General features: G+C 42.6%; 1 protein-coding gene across 1 annotated transcript in view; it reads left to right on the top strand.

The window, feature by feature from the left end:
- Nucleotides 1–6,358: 6,358 nt before the first annotated feature.
- CRYBG3 (crystallin beta-gamma domain containing 3) overlaps nt 6,359–14,689 on the top strand; it is a 123,065-nt gene continuing 114,734 nt past the window's right edge. The window contains exon 1 of the mRNA XM_070455023.1: nt 6,359–6,698. Coding sequence (XP_070311124.1) covers nt 6,550–6,698 — 149 coding nt within the window. The 5' untranslated portion in view covers nt 6,359–6,549. The remainder of the gene's footprint in view (nt 6,699–14,689) is intronic.

The following is a 14,689-nucleotide window of genomic DNA, read 5'->3' as shown; positions in this document are numbered from 1 at the left end:
GCCAATTCACAAACCAATTGTCTTTTTCCTCTAAAGCTTTGTTTCATGAGCCCTAAGAAGCAAAATTTATAATCAACACTAGTATACTGAAGTCCAGAGATTTGTAAACAATTGTTCTTTTCAAAATTTGTTGTTCTTCAGTCGCTAAGTCATGTCCAATTCTTTGCAACCCCATGGACTGCAGCACCCCAGGCTCCTCTGTCCTTCACCCTGAGTTTGCTCAAATTCATGTCCATTGAGTCGGTGATGCTATCTAACCATCTCATCCTCTGATGCCCCCTTCTCCTCCTGCCTTCAATCTTTCCCAGCATCAGGGTCATTTCAAATGAGTCAGTTCTTCACATCAGGTGGCCAAAGTATTGGAGCGTCTTTGTAACAGTCCTTCCAATGAATATCCAGGGTTGATTTCCTTTAAGATTGACTGGTTTGATGTCCTTGCTGTCCAAGGGGCTCTCAAGAGTGTTCTCCAGCACAATTCAAAAGCATTTAATATTGTGTATCAGATACGTGCAATATAGTACATAACTTCTGTACTCATCACTTATTTTGGAAAAACAATATAGGAACCGAGTTTTTAATATAAAGTAAATTATTCTTCTGAGCCATTATCTGTGTCATGTTTATGAAACTGCATTACTAAAAGCAGTCATATTGACTACTACATATGACTAAATTATAGGTAGCATTTGACTCAAACACAAGACACATCAAACTGAATTAGTGTGAATAACTATTTTGGAATACGTTTTATAATCAATGGTTTGGTATAAGCTAATTTTGCACTGTTTTCGAAGGAAATGTTTGATTGTTAATGTCATAATTTAGTAAAGCATTCATTTCATTTATAAGTATCATCATCATATCAAGGGAAGAAAAGAGGGTATGTAATTTAGGTCAGACCAACACATCTTAAGCATTAAAAGATGTGTGTTTGAAAGATGTCAGTCTCCGCATGTTCTGGAAATAAAAACCAGATAAACAATACAATAGAACTTCATGCATCCCATAGAAGTCTGAATAACCAATCACTTAAAATTTCACCATCTGCTCTTACTGAAGCAGCAAGATTGAGGCGTTTTCTGGCGTTACAAACCATGATGATCAGAATGTAACAGAAGGAGAAACACTAACAGGATCCCCCCCCCTACACACACACACCCTTTCTTATTTACTGTTGTGGTTCTTAATGAAAACCTGGGCTATACGAAGAAAAGGGGAGGATGTCCCCTGCCCCATCTCCTAATTGAGTGCTTATATCCAGTAATAGCTTTTTGCTGCCCTGGGCAGCATGACATTGCCTCATTTGGCCTAGCACAGCTATTATTCCAGGAGGCAGCTCGTGAAGTGCCCCAATCCATCTGCTGGCTTTTCATGGGCTGGTGCTTTCCTTGATGTTGACAGCTGTCTTAATATTCCTGGGCCACCTGCCACATAGTAACTACTGTGCTGTAACACATACACAGAAATGTATCCCTCTGGTGGACTTTTTAGAACAAAAAGCATTTCTAACCCATGCTTGCATCCTTGTTGAAAGGCTTCAGAGTCAGCACTTTATTCTCATACTTTTGAGGAGTAATGTGCTTGTGCTTTGGGAATGGTAGTTCAGTGTAGTTCAGTGTGATGAACTTGAGCTTTTCTCACATATCAAATAAGCTATTGAATTGTACTCTTTTTGTGGAAGTCATGGTGGTCACAGGAAGCAGAGGAAAAGAACAAACTGACAGTTATCTCTTCTAGTGAGCCTTCATGGAAATTCTAGACTAAGTTGGCATGTGTGCGTGCTAAGTTGCCTCAGTTGTGTCCAACTCTATGAGACCCCCTGACTGTAGCCCACCAGGCTCCACTGTCCATGGAATTCCCCAGGCAAGAATACTGGTGTGGGTTGCCATTTCCTCCTCCAGGAGATCTTCCCAACCCAGGGATCGAACCCATGTCTCATATGTCTCCTGCATTGAAGACTAAATTGGGGTCCATCCTATCTATGCTCATAGAAAGACTTTCTCTTTTCCTATCTGCTTTGCTCATCTGTTCACCCCATCAGACTTGTGTCTTGAGGGAAATCTCTTGGTCTTATCACTGTATCTCTAAGAATGAGTGTGTTTCTGATCCATAGTCAGCATTCAAGGACAAATCCAAGTTTTAGGTACCTGCTGCCTTTAAGGTACCTTAAAAACTTGAAGATTTTTGCAATTTCTCTTTAAAGAAAAATATTTAAAATTTAAAATAAAAATTATATATATAAGTGAATGAAAAAATAAATCATACAAATGACCAATTTTAAATGATTGATTAATATTACAAATGTCACAGTCTAGAAAAACAGCATTTTTTCCATTATCTGTCTATTATACTTCTATAATATTTTTCTTATACTTTTGTTAGTGTATTCTTTCATATGACATTTTCTAATATTTTCTATACATATAGTGGAAAGATAATAAAGTCTTTCCTTAAATTTGGATGAGCATACTTATTGATAGAAAGGCTAGGTAAGCATACAACATTATATACCCACATACACACTCATTGTGGTATTGCTATAGGTTTGTGCCCTACAAACAAATATTATCATAAGTTCTATTTTACATGAATTTCATTTAAAAGTTTGCTGCATTTACAATTATAAAAATTGTATGCTCTACATTATTTAACATATAACTGTTTTGAGAGAAATTACATCAATTAGAAGTGATTCTTTTAAGTTTTATCTTCTGTTGCCTGAAATAGTTTTCCACAAATCACCTTTTGCTATTGTACAGTTTGAATCTTGCTTCACCTCTACTACCTACACATTTTCAGTATTAGAGGACTTCAGATATGTTATGTCGCGATACTGCCTCTGGTCCCGTGTCTTAGTTGTAATGCTTGGTGAGTTGCCCAATGAACAAACTGAAATTAAAGCAGTAACAGCTATTCTTTGGAGAAACTGACAACCACAGAAATACATCCCACTAAATCCAAACTAAAATCCACACCACACATTTCCCGTCATGTCCTAAAGGGCCTCCAGTAACTCCAATACCAACTGACTCTAGGAATAAGGTGATGGAGGGAAAATCCAAGTGGAAAGAGATTGTGGTCTTAATTGTGCAGTTTAAACATTTGCTTTTGTAAATTTCATAAATACCACCAAGTGATCACATTCCTGAACTCACCTTGGAGGAGACCATGCCAATGAGATGCCTTGAAGCTTCGGCTTCATCAGCCTCACAGTAAATATACTTGTAACATACTCATTAAATGAGGAACTGATCATTTCTTGAAAAGTAAATAAATGAAAATTCAGGGGTCATTGATTTATGGCTTTAAGCTAATTTTTCATAGAGTTTGCAAAGCATTTGAATGAATGCAAGTATACCTGGTGCCCTGCCTCCATTAAGGCAAACTTTGTCTATGAAAAATTAGCTTAAAGCCATAAATCAGTGACCCCTGAATTTTCATTTATTTACATTTCAAGTACTGATCCATTCCTAGATGTCATCTTCTCTTACGTTCCGAACTCATAATAATGAACTTCTGGATACTGAGTTCTAAGATTGCATTAGGAAGTCTAAAAAGGTTGAAATTTAGAGTTGTAAGGGTCTTAGAGATTCTAATTTAGCAGTCATCTTCATTTGTTCATTCAGTTTTTCTTGAAGACATTTAAAGAGTATCTATGGTAGAAGCATATTTATTGTGAAGCTGATGAAGCCAAAGTTTCAAGGCACCTCATTGCATAGTCATTTGCAATGTTAATTCAGGAATGTGATCACGTGGTACACGGGGTTTCCCTATTGGCTCAGAGGGTAAGGAGTCTGCCTGCAGTGCAGGAGACCCAGGTTTGACCCCTGGGTTGGGAAGGTCCCCTGGAGAAGGGAATGGCTACCCACCCCAGTATTCTTGTCTGGAGAAGTCCATGGACAGAGGAGTCTGGTGGGCTATAGTCCAAAGGGTCACAAAGAGTCTGACCCAACTGAGTGACTAACACTTTTTTTTTTCATATGACTATATATATATATATAATGAGTTTGTATTGGCCCAACTGTTTATTTTAGGGGTCTCTAATAACATTTATATTATCTTATACCTTTGCAAGCTGTTTATTAATAGAGGGATTCTAGCTGGATGAACATTCTACTACCTCAACTATCACCACCAATACTATAAATAAATAGTTTCTAGATAAATGAAGGACTTTACCTGACATGATTCTGATGCCTTCTCCCACTGAGGATAGTGATTATTAAAAAAATATGACTAGCCCAGCTTTCCCCTTGAGAACTATTTTTTTAGAGAAATTATTTTCTCAAAGAAATAGCAGTATTAGATAAACCCATAAGTCAGTGATAAACTGTACTGGCCCCAGTAAGATTTTATCCCCAGAGAAACATCCTGAACAGTCCACCCTCTTGGTAGGTAGTAGGGTGTAGGGCCTGCTTTGGTCGCAGTACAAGGGTGGACACATCTGGTAGCCATCTAGCATTCCTTTGGGGAGATTAATTCTCCAGGCCTTCTAGCTGGAGGGAACAACTGGCTTCCTACTCTCTTTGCTTTCATATTCTCTGGGCTTTCTGGCAAGTAGGCTTTTAATGGAGATTCCTCCCCAAAACAGTAAGACTCAATTGGGAACTTTACTTGTCTTATTCTAGCTCATTGTTCTAGCTTTTTCCTCACAGGAGGTTTTCAAAAGAGAAAGCGCTGGTCAATCTTGAGGGGTAGTTTGGGGTGAACCCAGCAGAAAGAATCCGTATTGATTTAACTTTGGTAGGGTAAACTGAACCAGAACAAATTAAGGCGAGCCTTGGTCTCTGCTGCAGTTGGTAGGGGTTAGAGTGCTTCCAGGAGGCAGCTGCGTTGTGGCAGGAAAGTTCAACAGCCCTCAGCTGATACTGAAATGGGGCTTACGGACATCCTATCTACTCATAAGCAACCTTCTCCTCCTCCAAGACTCCAGTCAGAGCAGGCCAACCTCAGGGTACCTCCTTTCCCCTCCCCCAAGTCAGAACTGCCTTGGACATTTCATTTTATCTCATTTACTTGTACAGAATTTTTAGCGAAGATAATCACTTTTATCACTTCTAGACCTTCTCAGGGGCAGCTTGACTTTAAAACAAACCGCCTGGGGTGAATGGGCCCCTTGATATTTTCTCTACTAGCCACCAGGATATACAAAACTAAAAAACAAAAAGCATCTATGCTACTATAGTAGTGAAATAAGACAGAAACAGAAGGACAAATACTATATATTGGATTCACTTATACTGATGAATCTAAAACAGTCAAATCCACAGAAGCAGTGTGGAAAGGGAGTTGCCAGGGGTTGGGGGAGGAGAAACAGGGCATTATTAATAAACAGGGTATTACTCAAAGGGAAAGTTGAAGTTATGCAAGATGAGTAAATCTTTGAGTTCTACTTACAGCACAGTGCCTGTAGTTCACAGTACTGTATTATATACTTAAAACTTTACTAAGAAGGCAGATCTTATGTCATAATTGTTTATAATAAGAAGAGTGGGAGGAAAGGTCTGGAAGTCATGGATGGTTTTATAGCATAGATTGTGCTGACAGTTTCGTGGTGTATATTTATCTTCAGTCTCATTATTAAAGCTTTTTGTATGTATAAAAAAATAAAACTAAGAAAAGTCAAACGACTGTATTGAGACATAATTCAAAGTAAATCTTAAGGACCTTTTGGTTTCCAGATTTCCGTGACGTCTGTTGTAATGACTACAAAATATTCGTTTCAGCATAGTTTGAATTACACTTGTTTTTGATCGGCGTCGTTTTTGCAAGAGGGCTCGCCGGGAAGCAGTATGTATTAATGACACGGAGTGTGACAAATACCAAAGCACATCTGGGTTAAGGTCAGCTACCCCACAGAGGAAGCCAGCCGAACCAGAACGAACCTGTGGACAGACCTGAGCAGGCACCTGTGGCGCCCTCCACTTCTGAGCCTGGGCCACGGCGTAGCCGCAACTTTTTCAGTCCCGGGAAACTAAGGAATTACTGTTCGTTAGCTGAAAGGCAGCCCAGGGCACTCTAGTACCGCAGTTTAGTTCATGAGCTTCTTTCAAAGTTTAACTCACGAACTTGTTTCAAAAGTCTGAAAACCGTTCCGTGCACCTGACTGGACGACAGAAAACATCAGTAATAGAAAAAAATGAGCGAAAAGACAAATGGGCTGGCAGGCTGAGCTCTTTGGGGCGGGAAGCCCGGAGCCCGGCGCTGCGGGGTGGCGCGTCCCCTCCGGATCTCAGGCCCACGCCGAGAACCGGGACCGGCCCGCGGCGGCGGCCGGGCCCGGGCTCGGGGCGGGGCCGCGGCCTCTGGCTCCTCCTGGGGGCGGGCGGCCCGGGGGTGGAGGGAGGAGCCGCCTGAGCGCACGAGAAGGAGTCGTGCGGGCCGCCCGTCGCGCCCGCGCTTCTGCCGCCCGGGATGGACTGAGCCGCGCCGGCCGCCCGCGCCGAGTCGCTCCTGCCGTCGCCGGGTCCCACGGCCCCGGGCCGGGCTCCGAACACCGCCTCGCGCGTTCCCAGCGGACGGCCTCGGACCGGCTGCGGCGCCGGGGAGATGTCCGGCGGCCGGAGGAGGGGCGGCGCCCCCTGGCACAGCTTTTCCCGATTCTTTGCTCCCCGAAGCCCTTCCCGGGACAAGGAAGAGGAAGAGGAGGAGAGGCCGGGGACAAGCCAGCCGCCCGCGCCGGGCCGGGACGCTGCCAGGTGGGAGCGCGGGGGTCGTCGGGGGCCCGCCCCGACTCACGGGACGGGGGGTTTCTGGCCCCGGTGCCCGCAGCCGGCCGCTGTCGGCCAGGCTGCGCTCCCCACTTTCTGTTCTCCTTCCTCCATTGCTCAAGTTTTTTCCTTCTCTCTCAGTTCCCGCGCCGCATCACTTGGTCTGCAAATCTGGGTGAAGCCCGTGGCCAGCGGCCGGGCCAGCCCCCGGGGCGCTCAAGCCCCCCATTCCCGTCCCTGGACGGGGTTCGGTTCCCGCCCCACACTCGCGCCTGCTCTGAGTTCTCCGGCAGAAGCGAGTCCCCCGGCGTCCTGCCGGCGGTAATGCGAAAGAGCAGTGAGCCCAGCCGTCCGCCAGGGCGAGGAGGGCGATCCGAAAACCACTCCGATGGGAGAGGTAACGCTTGGCGCGCCACCCGCGCGGCTGGGATTTTGCCGTCTTAATCTTAGTTTCTAAAAAAAAAAATATATATATATATATATATATATTTTTTTTTTTTTTTAAGAATGATGATGCTGAGTTCCCAAAGATCCCATCAAAATATCAAACCGTCGCTAGGCTTATTTACCATTGCCTGACATTTAAATGATGCCACCCTTCTTTCCCCAAATCTCGGAAAAAGCATCTGCCTCAAGATCCCAGACGGATTCCAGAAACCTGGAATCGAGCTGTCTTGGTTTTTGTAATAATAAAAACGTGCCCCCCGTTTTTGCAGTCTTTTCTCCTTCCTCCACCTGCTGCTGTAAAGTAGAGCTTTTTCAAAAATTCATGACTAATGAAAATACCTGTTCCGGAGTCTTTTCATCTGTGCTGAGGGAGGAAGAGGGGTTAAGTGATGTACAACTCGCTGTTTAAAACTTCTGGTGGCCAGAGAGGCTTGCTCTGCTGCCTCTTCCTGCACATTGCACCAGAAGATCACTCGTGATTGGAAGGACGCTCTCCTGAAAGCTATGTTTACTTCAGTCGTTAAAGGCTTCCTGGAGAGCTTCAAAGAAAACTGGATAGGAAACAGAACTGTAACTGATTGAGTTGCTTCCATCGGTATTCATTCCTGTCTTGTGATTGGATCCTGGTCGTTTTTGTGTTCCTCAGTTTCCCTGCTTGTGAAGCATTTGCATTATGAACCTCTTAACAAATCTGCCACATCTTTCCAAGAAGGTTCCTACTACAACTGGAAGACTTCTTCTGTGAGGCTTCAGCTATTATCGCCCTGTTAAGAGAGCATTTAAAATTCAGACTTACATAGTAGTTAAAAATAGTTTTGAAGTCTGACAGGGCTCAACCAGAATGTCAGAACGCTGGTGTAGGCAGGCAGCCCTTGGTGCCTGCCGTCACTGTAACGGCACTGACAATCTTGGATGATAATATGGAAGCCGTATTGAAAAGAAACCCTAAGTAGACTCGGAACTAGCCTTGAGTCAGGATTAGAAGGCAGCAGGCAGGCCAATTTCAGGTTCCTATCAGAATTGTCCTGAAAGCTTGCCCGCCTCCCTGCCCTATTTTGGCTTTTTGGCCACTTCTCAAATCTAATCTCTTTTTCTCTCTGGTGCTAGCCACCCCCGCAACTTGCCTCTTGTCTGCTTACCACTTCTCCATTCTCCTTATCTCCAGAGAGGCACAGACTTCTGCTTTTTGACAATCATAATTTTAATTGTGCTTAGATGAACCCTAATTTTGTCCTTCATTCCTTTTAGAACTTGCCAGATGTTAAGGGGATAGCGGATAATCCTTTGTGTGGGTGTTTTACCTTTTAAATGAGCTTCAATCTTTTATTTGCAAGGACATAAACACAAAGCCTTTACTGAAAGTTTAATGAAACAAATGGAAACGCTTAGTAGTACCAAATGTCCTAGTAACACAACACCCTGGTGTTAAGAAGATTGGAAACAGAATTGTGATTTGTCACTGTGATCTTATTTCCAAATGTAGGAGTATTTTGGCTGTTTCTTTTAGAGGCAGTAAAAACTCCTGGTTTTAGTTGGAGCCTGGTTTACCTTTTGTACTGGTGATTTTAGATGGCGGGGAGTCTGTTCAGACATGGGGCTGGGTGTGATAGGAATGTAAAGATGACTGAGAAAAGGGCCAGTTCAAGGAATTGGGAGAAGCTGACGAGACCACTTGGAAACAGCCATCCTAGTACCTATGACGTATCTTGTTTAGCTGTTAGTCATGTCCAACCCCTTGCAACCCTGCGTAGCCTGCCAGGTTCCTCTGTCCATGGGATTTCCCAGGCAGGAATACTGGAGTGGGTTACCATGGTGTGTCTGGCACATTACTATTAACAGAATACTTTTAAAAATACTACACCTGAGGTTGGACAGACGTGTACAATCAGTATTCTAGTTTTACTATAAAAAACAGCTAAAGAAACCTGCCTGGAGTCATATAGCTACTTTTCAGTTAATGAACAAGTTTTAAGTCTTGTGCAGTGCCTGCAACTCAGTGGCCACTTCACATTTATTAAGAATGAATGTCTGCATCCTGACTTGTTCTTCTACTTGAAGTGCATTCTCTCAAACTTAAGTTGTACAGTCTTGTTTTTTGCACTCCCAGTGTTGACTTACATGAGTTGCATGATGTAACTTGTGTAGGTACAAATACAAATGGGACATAAATTCCTTAAGAACAGAATTCCTTAACAATTCCTTAAGAACAGAATTGAAAATGAAACACAGATGTAACCACAAGACCAATAAAAGTAAAATTTACAGCATTATCCTGACAGCTGTTTTTTTGGCTACTCACAAAATGCATATGGTACCAACTAGAAAAAAAACAAAGTTTTTGAGGGGTTGTCATGACTGTACCACTGTGTACCATGCCATGATTCAGGTTTTCCAGTATTTCCCCACGTGAATCACAGGACAACTTTTGCTTTTACGGTGTGCTATAAGATGTTTGGACATCATTTGCTGTGAACACGTAATTTATATACTGTGTTCGCTGCTACTCTCATTAACCTGCAGCAGTTAAAAGTCTTTTTGCATCAACACTGTTACATATGTGAATTCAGGTGTTGGCAGTTGAATTTTTTGTTCATACTCTCTATCTTTGGCACATCCAGAAAGTGCTTAAATTAATTTGTTTTAAATTATATAGAAATGAAAACTGTAGTTGAATTCAATTCACGGCTGTAATGTTTAGCCTGGTTTATGAGTGTGCAATGATTGGGCTCAGCAAAAGTGATAGAGGAGAGCCAGGAGGGCTTCCTGGGGGAGGTGGTTTTATCTGGGACTTCGGGACACTGCTGGTGTTTTCCACCTGTAGAGAACTTAGGAACATGGAAGTAGGGGATAAGTCTTCTAGGCTGAGCAAAGGCCTGGGGTTATGATCTCTTGAGGGCCATATACATCAGTGCAGGCAGAGTGAAAGAGGTGTTAAGAAAATTAGATTTAACACTGGGTCATAAAGAGTGTGTGGTCTCAATTTAGAGAATTTTTGTGAAGCCCTGTTCAACAGATACTGCTAAACTGTGAAATTCAAAGGATACCTGCCTTCTAATTTTCCTTGCTTCGAGAAAATGATCACTAAATTTTGTTTCTTTGCTGTATCACACGTGATAGTGAGGCAAGAACAGCGTTTATCAAAACCGACTGTGCATCCCTTTGGGCTGGGTGCTTTTACTTGTATCGTCTTTTTAAACGTCACCCTCAGCCCGGAATGTTGGTATGCTTATCACTATTCCGACAACTGAGGCAGCTGAGGGGAGGAGCGTTCCCAGGGGTGGACACTGTCGGCACCTTGGAAGGAACAGTTCTTTGCTGAACTGGACTCTCCTGTCCTTAGGACATTTGGCGTCTGTGGCCCTGCCCACTAGCATCCTCCAGTCGTTGGGAGAACCAGAACACCTCCCCCAAGGTGGGCGGGCGGGAGAGCACTCCTCGGGGAGAACAGTTTCTCCCAGATCGTAACCGGGGAAAGTTTCAGGGGTGAGATTTGAGATTGGGTCTCTCTGACTCAGAAACTCTGATTCTTTTTCCGCACCATCTTGCCCACCACCCTTCTCAACTGTGCTCCTTCAAAATACATCTGAATATGTAATTCAGTTAGACCTTTCCTTTGTTCCAGAGTGGGGAACAGTGTGGCCTATTTCACATGTATTCTTTTTGACTGTCCTTTGAGTGTCCCAATATAGTGCCATTGGTAGAAGGTAACAGGATCACTAGACCCAAGGAGCAGGGGCTGTGTCTCGTTCTTCTTGTTGTCCTCTGTACCTGGCTCAGGTGAGGGGGTGAATCTCTGTTGATAGATCATTAAAATGCTTATTAGTGGCTTTTGACTCGGGGTAATACACTCCTGCCCTTAAAGTGGGCATTTTTGAGATATGGTAGGGGGTGGGTACCATAAAGTTCTCTAGAGAGTGTTTGGCTCTTGGTTTAAAGTTCAGAGAATATTTGCTTTTCACCATGGCTGAGTGTGGTTGATAAATGGGTGGAGCCAGGATACTAATGAGCTGAAGTGTAGGGCATAGTTTCATCAAATGTTAAGAGTGCCTCTGATACCAGCTGTTAAGTTAAATGTTGACCACAGCATCAGTTATGTAGGAAAAAGGAGTTTTGTGCTCTGAATTTTCATGGTGATTACATTTCAAATAGTGATTTGAAAGCACTGTATAAAATAATCAGTAGTAGTTTGGTGGAGTAAGATACCTAGGTGGTGTTGAAGGGCAACATCTGAGGCTCATGCCTGCAGCAATAAAGATGACTGGAAAATTCCAGAAGTCCTCAGCTGTGTGTATTTTGTGAGAATCTTGAGCTTCCAGGTTAATGGAAAACACAGAATCTGCTCTTGGCAGTGAAGTAGAAATATAGACTGTTTTAGGGTATTGAAACCATACTTTTTTTCAAGTGAGAATCTGTCTTTTGGGTTTAACAGGGTGTCTGCCAGATGTCTAACTTGAGGATTCTGTTTCTTGCTGAGGACATTTCCTTGAAAACTAACTCAATTGTACACTCTAAATGTGTGTTGAGTTGCAAATGTACCTCAAATTGACCTGTAATAAATTTAATCACAACTTCTAACTTTATTGAAGCAAACATTTCATCTCAGTGGAGAATATGTAAAAAAGGATAATAGTGAATTTTCTAAAGAAGAAAACAATTTTTCCTCAAAGTGTCACTGGAGTTCTGATGAAGTACACTCGTGTGCAGATATACCAAAAATGCCAGTGCAGCTCTGATAACTAGAAAACAGATTGACATACATTCAAACTCAGGAAGGTGATCCAGACTGTCTACTGAAAAGAGAGGATCCGCATGAAATGAAAGTTCAAGAAGTCATGTTTATCTTGAGTCTGTCCGTTCCAGAAATTTGACTACTACGTGTTGAGTACATTGCTAAGGCGTGGGATACAAAGATGAATAAAAGACCGAAACGGCCCTCAAATAGTTCTTAAATTAGTGGAGGAGATAAGCCTGCACGTGTCTGTTTTCCAGATGAACTCGTTATAAGCCAAACGTGCATTTGGTGTGTGTGACTTGCGTGGTTCAGAACACACTCACTGTTCCATGAGTGCCACACGTTGTATGAGGACGTTCACCGGGCTTTCAAGGTATCTTCCCAGTCTTTTCTCTCGGAGCATGGTTTGGTGAGCATCCCTTGCCGAGGCGGACTCGTGAGCAGGTGGGGTAGGGGCTGTACCAGCGGAGTGAGTGGACGTGACTTCCCTCGGTACCTCCTGCTGCTCCTGACGCAGCAAGTCTCAGATGGAGGCAGAGCAGCACATTCTTGCAAAAAGTCAGCATTCCAAGTGAGTGGACATCCTTATACAGAATGGTTGGATGTTGACAGAGAAGCAAATTGGTTTTGTGACGAGAAATAGCTCGTTGTGTGGCAGTCATGGAGGCCAAGTCCTGGTACAGCTCCAGCAGGGTTACCCCTCAATGTTTAACCCCTGGGGATATTTAACTGGAAATATCCCAGAGCAGTGAAACAGCTCAAGTTTGCTTAGTCAAGCGTTCCTTTGTGCCGGACAGATTAGTGATGACAAAACTAAACCACCCTTAATTGAGGCCCTAGTAAGATCCAAGATCTGTGCTTGGGGCTTTCAACATATACAATCACTTAATCCTCAGAGCAACCTTATGAGACAGGAATCTTTACTCCATTTTACAGACACATAATTTAAGGCTTGGAGGGGTCCAGTAGCTAATCAGAAGTCTCACAGATCTTGTGGCAGAGTGAGGAGTCATCCTCCTTCCTGAATTCAAAACCTACAGCATTCTGTGCCTGCTGCTTCTGCTGAGCTTGGGGAGAAGACCCAAGCAGAAGGCAGGCCTTAGGAAGTGTTTTGAGTGCAAATGAGACCATGGCCTGCAGCTGGGTGTCTGCCCAGATGGCCTGGGTCAGTGCTCAGTACAATAAAGAATCGATGCTCCTGGCAGTTGAGAGAGGAAATTATATATACTTTAGAAATTTATATTTAAACACATAAAAAGAGTTAGTCTCCTAAAAAGATACAAATTAAGCCTAGCAAGGTACCATATTCCACCTGTCTGATAATAAAAACTTGAGTTCAATGTAGGTAGACAGGAACTATTGTACACTACTAGCGGGAGTGTAAATTGAGACACCATTTTGGAGGGAAGTTTGACGAGCTCTATCAGCATCATACATTCACATACCCTGATTTAACAGTTCCCTTTTAGAAATTCCACTGGATGTATACAGCTTGCAAAACAAGCCCAAAGTTGGCACTACAAGTTTAGTCTTGCAGTGTTGTTTTAATTAGCAAGAGGTGAAGATTAAAATGAAGTCTTACCAATAGTGGACTAATTGATAGATCACAGTGTATCCATGTAGTGGAGTATTATGTGGCTGTCAGAAAGAATGATAAAGCTTTTTGTATACTGATAAGAAAAATACATTAAGTAAAAAAAATTTTTAAAGCAAGATACAAACCGTTGTGTATAGTATACTCCCATTTGCATTTGAAAATGGGGGAGTATGAAAAAAGTCTGTTACTAGTGTTGTGTTAACTATTTGGGAAGGATGAGAGACTGGTTGGAGGAATGAGGAATAGGAGGGAGACTTCTTCATTTTAGACCTTTTTATACTTAAAAAATTATGTGAATTACCTATTTCAGAAAACTGGTTATGACCTAGTGAATATCTTTGTATAAAAGAGGATAAAAGAGAGAATTTATGATCCTATGTTGGCAGAGATTCTCCAAAGGAAGAATGAACTCCATTCACTTGTTCAAGTGAGAAAAGTTATGATCAAGGCTACAAATAAATGGAATATTTATAATGCAGAATAATTGGATATTTAGATACTTTCTGCAGGTATGAGGTAGGTGTATGTATTTTTAATCTGCAACATGAAACTAGGTAGAGTTAACAGAGCCTCAGAAATACCAACTCATTTTTGTGAGATCACCTAAATCATCCACTTTGAGTCGCCATGTGACTCTGAGCTGAAATATTTGTTCTCTCAGTCTTTGATTATAAAGGAAAGGAGATGGCCCTCATAGCTAAGGTCTCTTCCAGCTTTAGAATGCCAGCCAAAGCTCCGTAGGGTAACAGGTGTATGCAGTATAGGTTAGGAAGACTTTTGTTTTACTGGAAAGATCGCACATGAAAATGCTTTGGGTATCTCCTCTGTGTGTTCCTGACATTTTCATCTGTTGATTTGAAAAGCTCACCAGTGTTTTTAACAAGAATCCCTTTGGTACCACTCATGGCAGGTGCTGTGCTAACCTCTGGGAATCCAGTGCAGCATGACATTGGTTCAGAACACTCCTGCAGTTTCTGTGGGGAAGGCAGACATAGCACAAATCTTCTTCCCTTCTTTAAATAAGTACCAGCGTGTCTCACGGTGTCTCACGGGCTGTGGAGTATTTGACAGGGGTGGGCCCACTCTTAGAGGAAACTGTTTTAATCTCCTTCAATCTGTTCCTTCTGATCTTTCTGTATACATACCTGTTTACTATTCTTGATTTGTAAACTTTAGACAATCTATACTGGTTTCTGGTGATGG

This window comes from Odocoileus virginianus, chromosome 25 (assembly GCF_023699985.2).
Source record: "Odocoileus virginianus isolate 20LAN1187 ecotype Illinois chromosome 25, Ovbor_1.2, whole genome shotgun sequence".
NCBI classification, from domain to species: domain Eukaryota; kingdom Metazoa; phylum Chordata; class Mammalia; order Artiodactyla; family Cervidae; genus Odocoileus; species Odocoileus virginianus.
The sequence above is the reverse complement of the archived record's forward strand: the minus strand, read 5'-3'. Positions and strand labels throughout refer to the sequence as shown.